Source organism: Gopherus evgoodei, chromosome 3, assembly GCF_007399415.2.
Source record: "Gopherus evgoodei ecotype Sinaloan lineage chromosome 3, rGopEvg1_v1.p, whole genome shotgun sequence".
Lineage (NCBI taxonomy): Eukaryota > Metazoa > Chordata > Testudines > Testudinidae > Gopherus > Gopherus evgoodei.
Window position 1 is genome coordinate 51,678,510 of NC_044324.1, and position 13,325 is coordinate 51,691,834.

At 38.4% G+C, this 13,325-nt stretch overlaps 1 protein-coding gene across 2 annotated transcripts in view; it reads right to left on the reverse strand.

The window, feature by feature from the left end:
* Positions 1 to 13,325, reverse strand: part of CSMD1 (CUB and Sushi multiple domains 1) — a 2,060,432-nt gene that overhangs the window by 503,101 nt on the left and 1,544,006 nt on the right. For both annotated transcript variants that reach the window (XM_030555566.1, XM_030555565.1), the window contains exons 16-17: positions 11,776 to 11,914; positions 7,768 to 7,955 (exon numbers count right to left, since the gene is read on the reverse strand). In XM_030555566.1, coding sequence (XP_030411426.1) covers positions 7,768 to 7,955; positions 11,776 to 11,914 — 327 coding nt within the window. The remainder of the gene's footprint in view (positions 1 to 7,767; positions 7,956 to 11,775; positions 11,915 to 13,325) is intronic.

Here is a 13,325-nt window from a genome sequence, read left to right on the forward strand (position 1 = left end):
GGAATGGAGGCTGTCCATAACTCTGAACAAGATGTTACAGACTTCAGCCTTGTTGGGGTTGGGACAGTAGCTGCAGCAGAGGGGAAGTCAGAGCTTCGATCGTGGAGGGGAAGGAGAGCTCGGACTTCTGCCCCACGAGAGCACCAGGGCTCAGGATTTTAGACCTGAGGGAGTGCTGGGGCTTGGGGCTTTAGCCCCACAACTCCATTCCCAGCTTCTGCCCCGTGAGGGGCGCAGGGGCTCAGGACTCCCCGGGGCTCCACTCCCAGTTTCAGTTGCAGGAGAGGGGGAAGTGCCATGGCTCAGGGATTTAGCTATGGGGGGAGTGCTGTGGCTGAAACCGGTGCTCCCCCCATAGCTATAGCTCTGAGTTCCTGCGGGGCTGAAGCCCCAAGTCCCAGCACTACACCCGGTGTCTAAAGCCCAGAGCCCCAGTGCTCCTAAGGGTCAGAAGCCCCAAGCCCCTGCCCGGACCCCTGATCTCTCCCCGCCCCCCACCCGTGGTTTCAGCCCCAATCCCTCCCTTCCTTTGTAGCTGAAGCCCTGACGCAATACAGTATTTGCTGGAGTTTGGCTGGGGGCGGGGGTTGTTTTGTTTTGTCTCCCTGATGCCTGAATGATTACTTCCAGGTCCACATGGTGTCCAGTTGACTGGTAAGTCCGTAACTGATTTGTATCTTTCAGGTTCTACTGTGGTGGGATCATGTCTTGTTAATAACAACCACTTGCATGTCATATGGGAATTTAGAGGAGCTAACAATCAATGAATCCTTACATTCTGGGCCAGATTAGGTCACTCTGGGGCTACAGGCATACTACAACCCTCCCTGACTCTGCCCCGATGGCCCCTCCTACCCCGCTTGGAGTGGTGGTGGTGGGGAGCTGCTCTCTTCCCCCAGAAAGGCAGTGACTGTAGCATGGTATCTCCTTCCCTCCACTCTACTTCCGGCCACCCAGGAGCAGCAGAGGCTCTAACTGATGCTTGAAGCCCAGCCTGTGCAATGGGTCCAAGACTGGAGAAGTATGAAGGTGGAATTTATGCCACTTTTACTCGCCTTCCCAGATTTGTGCTGTGCAATCCATCACTATAGCTGCAAATCTGGCCCTGTATCTGGATTGTCCACAAGAATTCTCTCTTTTATAAATTAAAAGGAGATAAGGAGCTCTTTAGTTTTAAGTTACCATTTCTGAAACTGACCTTGGGGTATCTGAAGGATCTTAATGATGTTTGTCACCCTTATCAAATTTGTAATTTTTGTAAATGCTGTTCATTTGCTACTGTGAATAAAAAGATGTCCTCATAGTTTTTATTCCTAAAAACATTTCATTTCATTTAAGGGACGTCATAACGCTAATTATGCTAGATTTTTACAGGGTCCCACTGAAGATTTTCTGCAAAGATTAGCCACTGTCATATAGGCTGATGCTTAGAAATGGATTGTCCTTGTTTGAGCTATATTTTGTCCTAATTAGAATATGAGTGCTACAAACACTTTCATTTCCTACTCAGTCATGGAAATATTGGTTTCCTTAAAGAATTCAGATGGATCAGCCAGAACAACATAACTGAGCAGGAGGAAATCTCTCTGTGAACTTCCACTCCAAGTCAGTCAGGACAATGAATACAAACCATTAAGGGCATCTTTACACAGCAAAAAAACAAAACAAAACAAAAACATGAAAGTAAGTCTCAGAGTCTGGGTCAAATGACTTGGGCTCACACTGTAGGGCTAAAATCAGCAGGGTAGAGATTTTGGCTCTGAGTCCCTGCCCCTCATTTTTTTTTCTTTTTGCTGTGTGAACATACCCAAGATTCATGGGTCTGTGCACCCCAAAAATGGAGGAGCTGCTGCCACTCACATTTGACTGTCCAGCCTGGAGTTTCTCAGAATGTGTTCAAGTGATCTTGAGTTGCATGCATGGTGTGGGGGCAGGTAATCAGGACATCTAGAAACTGTTATATATACTCCTAGGACAAAGGAATTGATAAAACCCTAATAAAAAACAGCTTCTGAACTTTTAAATGGGGGGGGGAGGGGGACACAAGCAAACAAGAAAAAATAAACACCCATGCACTTAAAAAAAAGAAAGAAAAAGAAAAAAGAACTGTTGATTTGTCTTAGAGAATTACTCTGTATTCTCTCTCCAAGAAGAAATATCCTTCCAGGGAACCTGAGCAGAGGGCTACAAGTCACGAGAGTCAATGGACATCAGCACCTACCTTTCTTTTGGTCTGAATAGGTTAGGAGGGAGGGATCCAGCCCAAAGAAGGGTGAGTTGCAAAAGTGGTCAATTTACCAAGGGGCAACTGAGAGACCCAAGAGGGGATAGTGGGGCAAGAGGTTTTAAAGATCACAGAAATGCACATCACTTGTTCCTGAAAATGTTGAATTATTTAGCAGTAGTTTTACCTAAGAAACGTACAGACATTGTACTAATATTTTGGTTGAGATACATAGTAGTTGATCTACAAGGCATTTCATTAATTTTCCATAAATCATATTAATAAATGAAAACAAATGGCCAGATTGCAGATATTAAAGACATGGACTTAATGAATTATCTACAGAACTGAAGTAGTTTTTGATATATTCAGTCTTAAAGACTCACATTTTTATTTAAGGCTTTTTTCTGATATTTTACTTTAACTAATATTATGGTGGCATCAGTAGCAAGTTACTAAAGGTCACATTTAATTTTTCACTTAAACAGTATTAAAATCCCTAAATTTCACAGTTTAATGATTGAGTTCAGTCTTCAGATTTACTACAAATATTGTTTAGGAAAACAACTGAATTTCCCCTGACATTTCTGGATAAAATACTTGCTAACATTTCCAGAAGAAAAACAATTACTCTCCTTTTTGTTTTGTTTTTAAATTTAGCACTGACACTTTCTTGCAGCAGTTGACAGGAACTGAAAATATTACACACCTGGTATTGTGATATCCTGGACTCAAACCACTTTTGAAATATTATAATTCAATAGGAAAAAAATATCCTCCTCCTTTGCCATATCCTTTTTCACATACACCAAGAAAAGCTGACTAATATACTGTGTATGTCACGTGTTCAAGATCTTCTGCAGTACGTCTCTGGCTCTATGCCTCATACAGAGAATCCAGCCAGCCCCTGATTGCCGTGAGGAATGGATATAGGCCAGGCGTAAGAGACCCTTGATCTGCAAACTTGTTCCCTACCTCTCTCTAGATCTGTTTCTGATAGTCTGTAGTTCTTTGGATAGATGGCTGGCATTTCTGACTGCAGATTGCAGACATGCATTACCAACCAGTCCCTAAACCTATACTTCTTTCTTCTCTCCTCATCCATTGCCTCCTGCACACATCTCTAAACCTGATAAGGTTCACCAATGGGAGCCCTGCTCTGAAAAATATGGACAGCTGGTGGTATTATCACATCAAATATACTAAGAGTGGCACATGGACAAGTGAGAAGGGAAAGGAGTTTTGGTAAAACTTTTAAAAATTGTGTTTTGCATATTTTTGTTAATGCACATTTAACTCAAATGCCTAGCAAATTGTTAGGAGGAAAACAAATCTTTCTGAAAGATTTAACATGCTGGGCTGAGAAAGTCTCACTCCAAGTATTTGGTCCTCCAGCAAAAACAAGGAAAACAGATTTGATATTCCTGATATTTCTGAAGTTTTATAGATATCTATCTATCTAGCTAGATAGATATAGATAGCTATGGGAGAAGGAAAAATAAGTGTTCATACCTACTTCATACAACTAAAAGCAAACCTGTTTTGTTTGCAGGTGACCTTTAAAGGAAGAAAAAAATGCTTCATTTATGGCTCTAATCTGTGCTTAAAAGGAGCCCATGTGAAAAATTTTGCAAGTTGGAGTTCTGCTGCTTTTGATATCAAAAGAACATCTTTGTTCAAATGCTATCTATGGGAATTTTATATAAAAGAAGACTAGGATCATTTATTAGCCCTGTATAATTTTGAACTCACAAAAGACCTAGCCCAGCTTGTTAGGTCCCTATGCACTTATATTTCACTGTGCCAATTTTTGCAGACCACTTCAAGAAACAGCTTTGAAAAATGGATGCTACCTGTGGGTCAATAATTAATTTTTTATAACTGAAAAAGAGGATATCAAAATATTCATATTAAAAATAAAGCTGGTCAAAATTATGTAATGATCCAGGACAGAGTAGGTCCCAAATTTTATTTCTTAATTATTTTTTTGTTTTCATTTTTTTTTTTAAAAAGAGACACACCTATGTGAACTTCTGACATGGTTACAAATACAATAAGTTAATGTGTTTTAGTATGGAAGGAAACACCAATCTCAGAAATTACAACAATAACCAAATAAGCTTCGAACTTGAATACAATGAAAGAAGTCCCTCACTTTTCCTCTACAAAACATCTCAAGCTGTGTTTAGTTCTTCCACTGCCTTCTTAAACATATGGCCCTTCCACTACGTTCTGCAAGTCAATGGATTCAAGCTATTTCAGACCAAGAAAGAAAGCACATTCCAAGGAAAGGGGCCCTTATAGAGTGCACTACCCCAACCCTCCATAGAAGCCATCTCTCTTTTATATTGAGGGACATTGAGCCTGAGCACACTGCAGATCACACCTGCAGCACATGGCAGGGCCAAGAAGAAATCTCTCAGGGCTTGTCTATAACTTCTCATGAGGAAGCACCTATTCCAGAATAAGATTAAAAAAAAAACTTTCAAAGTGACAAACTAAATTAAAAAAGGCATCCTAAATCCAGAATAAGAAAGGCCACGTGGGGAGTTATACCCATATAACAGTATGGTATTGTTATAATGTTCCCAAGTCCTCAGGTAGGTAGATTTAAAGCCATTTTGGGATTTTAAGGTCCATAGCAACACTTTAAACATCTTAAATTCCATCTGGAAATCTACAGTTAGCCACTGGAAATCAAGAAACACTGTTTTAATATGCTTATGGTGAAACACTCAACAAGATGTCAAAAAGCAGGTTGCTGCATTTTACACAAGCTTCAGTTTCTGAAAGAATTTAAGGTATCCCTCATTGAGCATATTACTTTAATCCAATTATGAGGCGACAAAGACATGAACTAAAGTGGTGAGAGATGTATCAGAAAAAAGGGTGCAGACTCTACCCCGGATTGTACCCTGAGGGGTGTCATATTGTTATTAAAAGCTGGCCATTTATTGCAGTAGTTCAGTCTATTACAATATTTGTAGTATTTCTTATTCTAAGTTCAGAGAAAAGTGCAAATACAGTTCAAAATTTGCATTAAACCACAATGAATATTTTAAAGAGTGACAACTGTAATAGAAATAGATTTCATACTTTGCATACCTATTGAAAATCAGTGCTTTATTATCTCCATATTGTGTCTTTGTAAATCTATATAGCCCCCATTCATCCACCCACAAGGAATACTATTCTTCAAAGCTTTTTGTGTAACAGTAAAAATATAATATTTATTTATAAACTTAATATCTTTCCAGTGATCTACATTATCATAAAAAGAGCAAAACACTACGATTTCCCCCTTGCTTATATCTAACTTAGATTGATTCAACATTAATCAGATTTGGTATATTTTTGCTAAGCCAAATTATTTGATTATTACCTAGGAATATACCAGGCACTTTACCTATATAAGAATACAATGAGCTCGAGCACTGTTGCAGTACTGTACTTCCTGTGTAGAAAGAGAAAAAAACCAAAAAATAGACAATATGAAAGAATTACTAAAATGCTAGACTGGGCACTAGTTTTTCCAGTCTAATTAAGGAACAGAGATAAAATTGTTATTGTAGATGCAGGAAGAGTAAGATATATGCTACAGAGATATACAGAAAAAATATGGAAATACTAAAGTGTATTTTTATAATGTTCCACATTAAATGTTTCTTTTCTAGCTAAAATACCCCCAATACAGAAAACCAATGTGGTTTTAAAAGCTTTTCAGAAATTGTTCTAATAAATAAAAATAGTATTTTACTTTATTGAAGGCAGATTCATTTTGATACCAGAACTTCTCTTGGCTTTTCAAGTGCTATTGTTGGCATTTCAGGACCTAGAATTTAAAGAGTTTGCAGAACTATTGGAGCTCCTCAACTCTGATCTTCATAACAGCCTGATTTCAAGTCTCTTAACACCACTGGCCAAATCCTACAGACAGTCATTGAGCTCAAACCCTTTTGTTCTTCACTGTCTCACAAGCAGCTGTAGATGCTCCCCCTCCCGTGTCCCACTCAGCAACCTGACCTGATTCTCTCCATAAAAAACACATATCTACTGTTCTCCAGCATGCCACCACCAATCTGGTGTTATTGCTCCCCTTCTAAATACCATGACCCACTCAAGCACTGCCACTAGTTTCAAACTCAGTCCTCTCCATATCTGAATCAGAAATGAGTGTTCAGAAGCACCTTGTCCGTATGGATGGAGCTATGAGATGTACACTATGGCATACAACCCTGACACACTGTGGCTCTAGATTTCCTATAGATTACAGAGAGGTTTCCAGACAATACTAATTGATGAAAATAACAACACACACACACACACACACACACACACACACACACACACACACACACACACACACACACACACACACACACACACACACACACACACACACACTACCTTAAGGCTTGTCTACACAGCACTGCAGACCAGACTATGTAGGTCTTGACTTTAACTGCCCAATTTAGATCCTGAGGGTGCAAACTAAAAGGTACCGAGTTCACCTTAACATAGTCCTATGTTACATGGGGCACGTAAAGCACAACACTTTAGAGCGCTCTACAAATCACACCCCTCTGACTTCGGACTGTGCCATGGAGACAAGCCCTAAGAACAGAGTCTGCTCTGGAATGGAGTACTGAAGTCAACTGGAATACAGCACAGTGCTCAAGAGTAGAAGAGGGGACATTTTGGCCAAGGATATTAGGATAAACTTCTGTTCCTACAGAAAGTACCACAGAAGTTGAACTGCCATTACCAGGAGACAGGAATTTTAGTATTGTCTTATCCCATGAATACTCAGGCTTTTCCAGTACTTCAGTCCTGTTCTGTGTTTAGTGTAAAGATTAATTATTATTATTATTGGACAGATTTTGATATTCTCATGCTAGATAAGATCTTACTGCTTAAACATTCAGTTGGATTTCACTAATGTCAATAAAACTTTGCATTACAGGCACATTGCTACCTCTGTCTGCCCTGCCATTTTTAGGTTAGAAAGTGTTGGCCTACATGTGCACAAAATACACACGTGTAAATGCACTGCATGTATGTAACTATCTATGTAGGACAGCATTTTTCAAACCTAGGTGCCTAAAATTATACTCTTATACAAAGCTCTATAGACAATTCCTAAAAATCACATCATTACAGTTATTTGTGGGATTCACAGAAGAGAACATTTATTTATTCGCATTGTAGTATTGCTTAGAGGGCCCAATCAGGGATCATGGCCCTATTGTGCTAGACACAGTACTTATATATCACACATAAAATGAAGAGACTATCCCTGTCTCAAAGAGTTTATAATCCAAGGGCCAGATTCTGATACCTTATTCTTGCTGCTTAGCACCTTACTCCATGACACTGAGTAAAATCTTTCGACATGATTATAGGTTTCAGAATCTGTTCCTAAGATAGATATGGAGTAAACATCATTTGATCTTAGGCAAACATATTTATGATAATTTGTATATAATTGTCCTATTATTTTTAATATTTTGAATAAAAATCTATCAGAGAAATCTCAGACTTACTCTCATAGTGAATTAGAAAGCCAACGCTGGAACGACTATTGTCTGTAGTGAACAGCAGATACATGTAATTGCCAGTACTAATAAGAAACTGTGGTGCTTGTGTTCCATGGTATTCTCCAATTAATGGTGATGAGTTTGCTGGCCCATCTCTAACTTCCAAAGTATCATAATTAACTTCCGTCTGAAATCTGAAAAGGAACATACCAAATTAGTGTATAAACAGAATAATAATGTAACTTTCAGAAAATGTTAGAACTCCAATGTAACTGTGACCAAGAATTTCAGATAATATATAATTCAGAACGTCTACAGACGCATCAAAATAATTAAAACTAAGGAAAGGTCAGGTTTTTTTCTTCCTCCTTTCTAGTCCTTTCTTTCCTCAGTTCTGACCTATTGGGTAATCTGAGGCAAATCACTTTACATTTTCTGTGCCTTTTTGCCCCTTCAAATCTTTGTCTATTTGCAAAGTGATTTGCCCTAGATCACACAGAAGGTCCTAACTAACTATAAAATCTAAGTCTCTTATGTCCCAGTCTAGTGTCATATCCAGTAGACCACAGTGCTTCCAAGCATACTGAGTTCAGATTCATGAAGGGTGGCTAAGTATGCAATCATTCTCTGCTAGTCATTCCTGTATTAGGTTAGTCCTATCTCTAGCCTCAGCATTGGCAGGCATGCAGCACAGCAAACACTTTTCCCAACTGTTAGTAGTTATATCAGATAGCCTTATGAACTAGGAAACCTAAACCTTGTACATCAGTTTGCATGTCACAGTTTCAACTCCAAATACATCTTCAAAGAGTTTGAGGGCATTCATGTAGAAATAGACTTCTGTCATTTTGTAAGATTATATTTTGTGACCAAGTATGAAAAATATGCTATAACTGACATTTTATGTAACTCTCCTATGGAGATGATTGATTTAATCTCTGGGGGCAAGAAACCTGGTGTCCCTGTATAAAAATAACATGGTTTTTGAAAGCAAATATCCTCCAACTGTCTTAACAAAATGAGAAACACATCATTAGTGGGCCAGGGAGAACGAAAACTGAATTCTAGTTGTTACAGAGGACTGAAAATAGGGAATGTGTGGAATTGTGTCAAATGAGCAAATGAGAATAATACTTTTTTTGTAAATTGTTTTAATTTAACAAGTAATCAAAATTATGTTAAGAAAGAATTATGTTTTATAGGTAATGATGATATAACAAGAACAAACTTCCCAGTCAGACCCATTATACTTCATATATCTATTAGTATGAATCTATTAAAAACTATCCCTCACACAACAAAATCAGCAGCAGGCAAAGGATATTTAGGTCTCAGCATAGTTTTCTCTTACCACTCAGTTTATATTTCTTACTTTTCAGAACCCTATAAAAAGAGGAAGAAACTCACTCAGAATTAAAAGAATCTCTATGTTCTCCTGACTGTTACAAAGGTAAGTAAATGACTGTCCTGAGCCTCTGAGGGGTTGTCTTTACTGCAGAGTTAAATTGGTCTCCTACTCAGGTATTGCCCTTCATCTACTCCTACCCCCTACACAAAACTGTCTGATCCAAGTTCAGTGGTGTTTTCAACCCAGGCTATCTGGCTTGTCTGGAGCTCGATGCTAAAACCCAGGTGATGCTTTAATTTGGGCTGGTAACCCACTCACTTTGCAGTGAGGATGCAGGCTTGAGTGCTGACAGTCTGGCAGTGCCTTCCCACAATTTGCCCTCGTGCTGACAGACCAGGTGCCAGCTCATGTCAAGGCCCATAGACCTCACTGAACAAAGACAAATGCATAGCTGGAAACAAGTCACCTATGTGTTAGTATTGTTAAAACAGATATTATGGTTTTAAGAATATGTTTAGGGTTTCAACTTTATGAAATGTTTGTAGGATGTTGCAGGCATTAATCTTTCTTATAACATCTGCACCCTATGTTTGTAGGTCATATTTAAATGTTTGATCTATAACTTTAAAACTGTTTGCTCTAAAACTGTAAACTCTACAGTCAGGAGACAAACATTACGAAGTGCGAAATACTAGTTTACCATAAGAGGTGTTATCACCTATTCAACAAAAGAAGGTCACATAGACACCAGAAAAGCCATTGTCCCAGAAGGACAGATAAGTTTCCCATGGTTCATTGGGAAATAATCTAAGTGCCTCAGGTTACTGCAGCATAAGAACCATGGCATAAGTAATTAGCAATGCACCAGTGGGCACAGCAAAATGATCTGCCTGCCACCCATTACATTAAGCCATATAATAGCTGATTCTTTAAAATCTGATGGCCAGAAAAAAGAAAAAAAAAGATCTATGCCATCTTTACCAAAGAAAAGTATAACATTAAAAAAGACAACTGTTATTTTTCTTGTCACAACACCTCATGAAAGGATATTCTTTTCTCCTTATTGGGGATCAGAGAGAGAGAGAGCGTGCGCGCACGCACGAGAGAAGCTATATGACACAAATACCAGCTACTCAAAGCTTCTCTCCAATATCATTTATGTTGTTTTGATTTTCATTTGGCTGATGAGTGGGACTGGTCTATTATTTTATTCTGAATCATTAACTTATACTTCTATCTATGTTGCAACACACTAACAGTTGTGTATTTGGGAAGCTAGTCATGAAGAGGCTGGGTGAGTTCTATGTCAGCTTGTGCTGCTGAGGATGTTGGTGCTTTCTTACATCATAGCTTCTCCTGTTTTTGATTTGCTGTATTGTGCCTGGCCCCTCCAGAGGATGACATCCTGGAGGGAACTCTTTATCCTTCACTCATATTCAGAATGAAAGACAAATCAGAATTTCCAGGCCAAGTCATTCTGAACATATAATCAGCCAATGATTTTTCATTGCCCGTGCAGGAGTTACTAAGATGACATGAACTGCAGAAGGTGTCACTATGAAACAGTAAGTTGGACTGTCCAATCCTTTGCTACTACCTCTGGACTATTTCAGTGCACTTTGGGCTGCTAAGGTGCATTTGATCTGGCAACATCAAAACCACCAGTGAGCTCATTTACATATCAAATGCTGTTCTCACTGTCAGAAGCGCTAGAAAATTTTATTTTGGTAACTGAAGGCGGATTGTAAGACTTACAGTAAAATATAAAATCCTCTATTTTCCAAAGCTAGAGAAAATACTTAAATAACCTATAAAATTAATACTTTTGCCTTGTTAAATACTGATCTTATTAATTTATGCAACAATTTATGAATCTTATATGCTATCAGTATGGCAAGATTATCTTTTAAGATGTACTAAGGTTTTCCATGTGAGTCTTGTTCTGTTTGGGCAGCTAAGGCTAAATGAACAAGCAACATATGTTTGTTACCCTTCTTGGGGTTCAATAGTTATTACAGCACTTGTGTTAGGTGGAAAAAGTAAGAACCTTGACAGGAAACAAACTCAATTATGCTATCATTAGCTTCCAAAAGCATAACAGTTTTAAAGAAACTCTATGCAAAGAATTACAGGTCTTTAATTATAAATCTCTCTGAAAGACTGACCCATCATCTAAACCAAACTAAACTAAACTTAACTAAAACTAAATTTTACTATTAAAAAAGAAAAGAGTGCCTATGCCAAAAACAGTGATTTACAACTTGAACCTTCGAGGAAAGGGGACCAAATTTTTCTCTCAGTAATGCTGGTGTAAAGTTGGAGTAGCTCAGTCAGGTGCTAACTGTATTTTCAAAGTTACCTGCATAGAGGCACTGAGCAAGATTTTGCTCTTGCTTGTACCATTGTAAATCCATTGCTACTTGTTTGATTTCAAGAGATTTACATTGGCACAAATGAGAGCAGAATTTGGTACAGAGCACGGGTGTGTGTCTACTGAAAGTTCACAATTCTTAAATTGGAACACAGAGCACAGAATTGGAGATTTCTACTAGGAGCAGCTAATGCAGTGTTCCGTATCTCCAATTCCTTTACTTTTGCTTTCAACATGTGGGTGCTATGTTTGTCTTGAGATAGATCTTGTTGTTTGACTTCTCTCTTGTTCTCACCTGTCAAAGGTGATCTTAATAGAATGTCCTGGTCTTGCTTCAATCACCCATTCACAATTTAGCGAGTCCTTGTAATATCCTGGCCATCCTGGTGGCAAGATAACCCCATTCGATCCTGTCAAATGTCCACCACATGGTGCTGGGAAATAAAAGCATATATATGTAGTGAAATATATACCTGTAAATTACAGTTAAATGGGCTGATAAATCTCACACACACACACACACACACACACACACACACACACACACACACACACACACACACACACACACACCGTGTTCAGTTAACTGTTAAGAAAATCTGAAAAGCAAGAACAAATGACATATATTATATGACAAAAGTAATCCTGCTTACTTATTTTTTATAAAGAGCCCACACCTCTCTCTCTCTCTGAATGGCATAATTCCTCACATTGTGTCTTGTCACAGCTCATTTAGAACTTGATTCTTCAACTTTTCTAAGTAGTAGGTTGAGTAGCACATTACTTCATAAATAGTGATTTTGTTTGACTATGCACCATAGGTTTGTGTGGAATGATACACAGATAAAAGAACAAGGACTCACAATTGATGGGACTGATTCTGCCACCTTTGTTCTTACTGAGTAGTACCTTATTGGGTGAGTAATAATTGAAGTCAATGGAACTGCTTATCTTAAAGATCTTATAAAAAGGTCTGGAAGCAGTGTAACAGGTCTCTAAAAACCCCAGATCCAGACAAGGGAGAAATCCCCCGGAACAGGGACTGAGGAAGAAGCTGTAAGGCTGTCTTCCAAAAACCCCTCCCAAGCCATGCTGTAGAGTATGTATCGGGGTGAGGCTGGGGGCAAGAGAAGTTTAACAAGAGTGGATCACAGCATGCAGCTCTGGGGAGATTCCAAGCACCACTGAAGCACATAGGAATTTGGAGGATATTAAAGATGTCTTAAAGGCACCTTAGCTCTACCTTCCTCTTGACTGAGAGTTCTGTGATGCATTGTGCAAAATCTTACTTCAAGTCTTCAGTCTCTTCAAACAGTGCCAGGAACACCAATAATGCCATATACAAATTAATAATAATATGAAGCTATGACAAGTGAATTAATGGTCATGTTTTTATTATATTTTTTGTAACAGAAACTGAATTCACAAGAGATTATTCTGATTTTACTCAAGATTTATGCTAGTATAGTTTTACTGATCTCAGTACAGTTTTCCCTGAATTATATTAATTCAAATAAGTACAGATTCAGGCCGATGGATGAAATATTAGCTAGCAGAATGCTACTAGTCTGTACTCTCTTAAGGCTGACAAAAAGTGCAATTTATCCTATATTATTTTAAAAAAATCAATTTAGTCTTATTAAAACTTTTGTTGATCTGCAGCAGATAAAGTATTATCCTGTGCAGAAGAACTTTTCACACATCACTTATTACTATGATTGCGAAATGTGCTTGAAAGCAGAACATAACAGAGTAGCTCAATCAAGTCATGAGCATGCACAATCAGACCAGATTATCTCCAAACTACCGTGAAGCAATGGACACTTGGTTTATAACTACCATCAG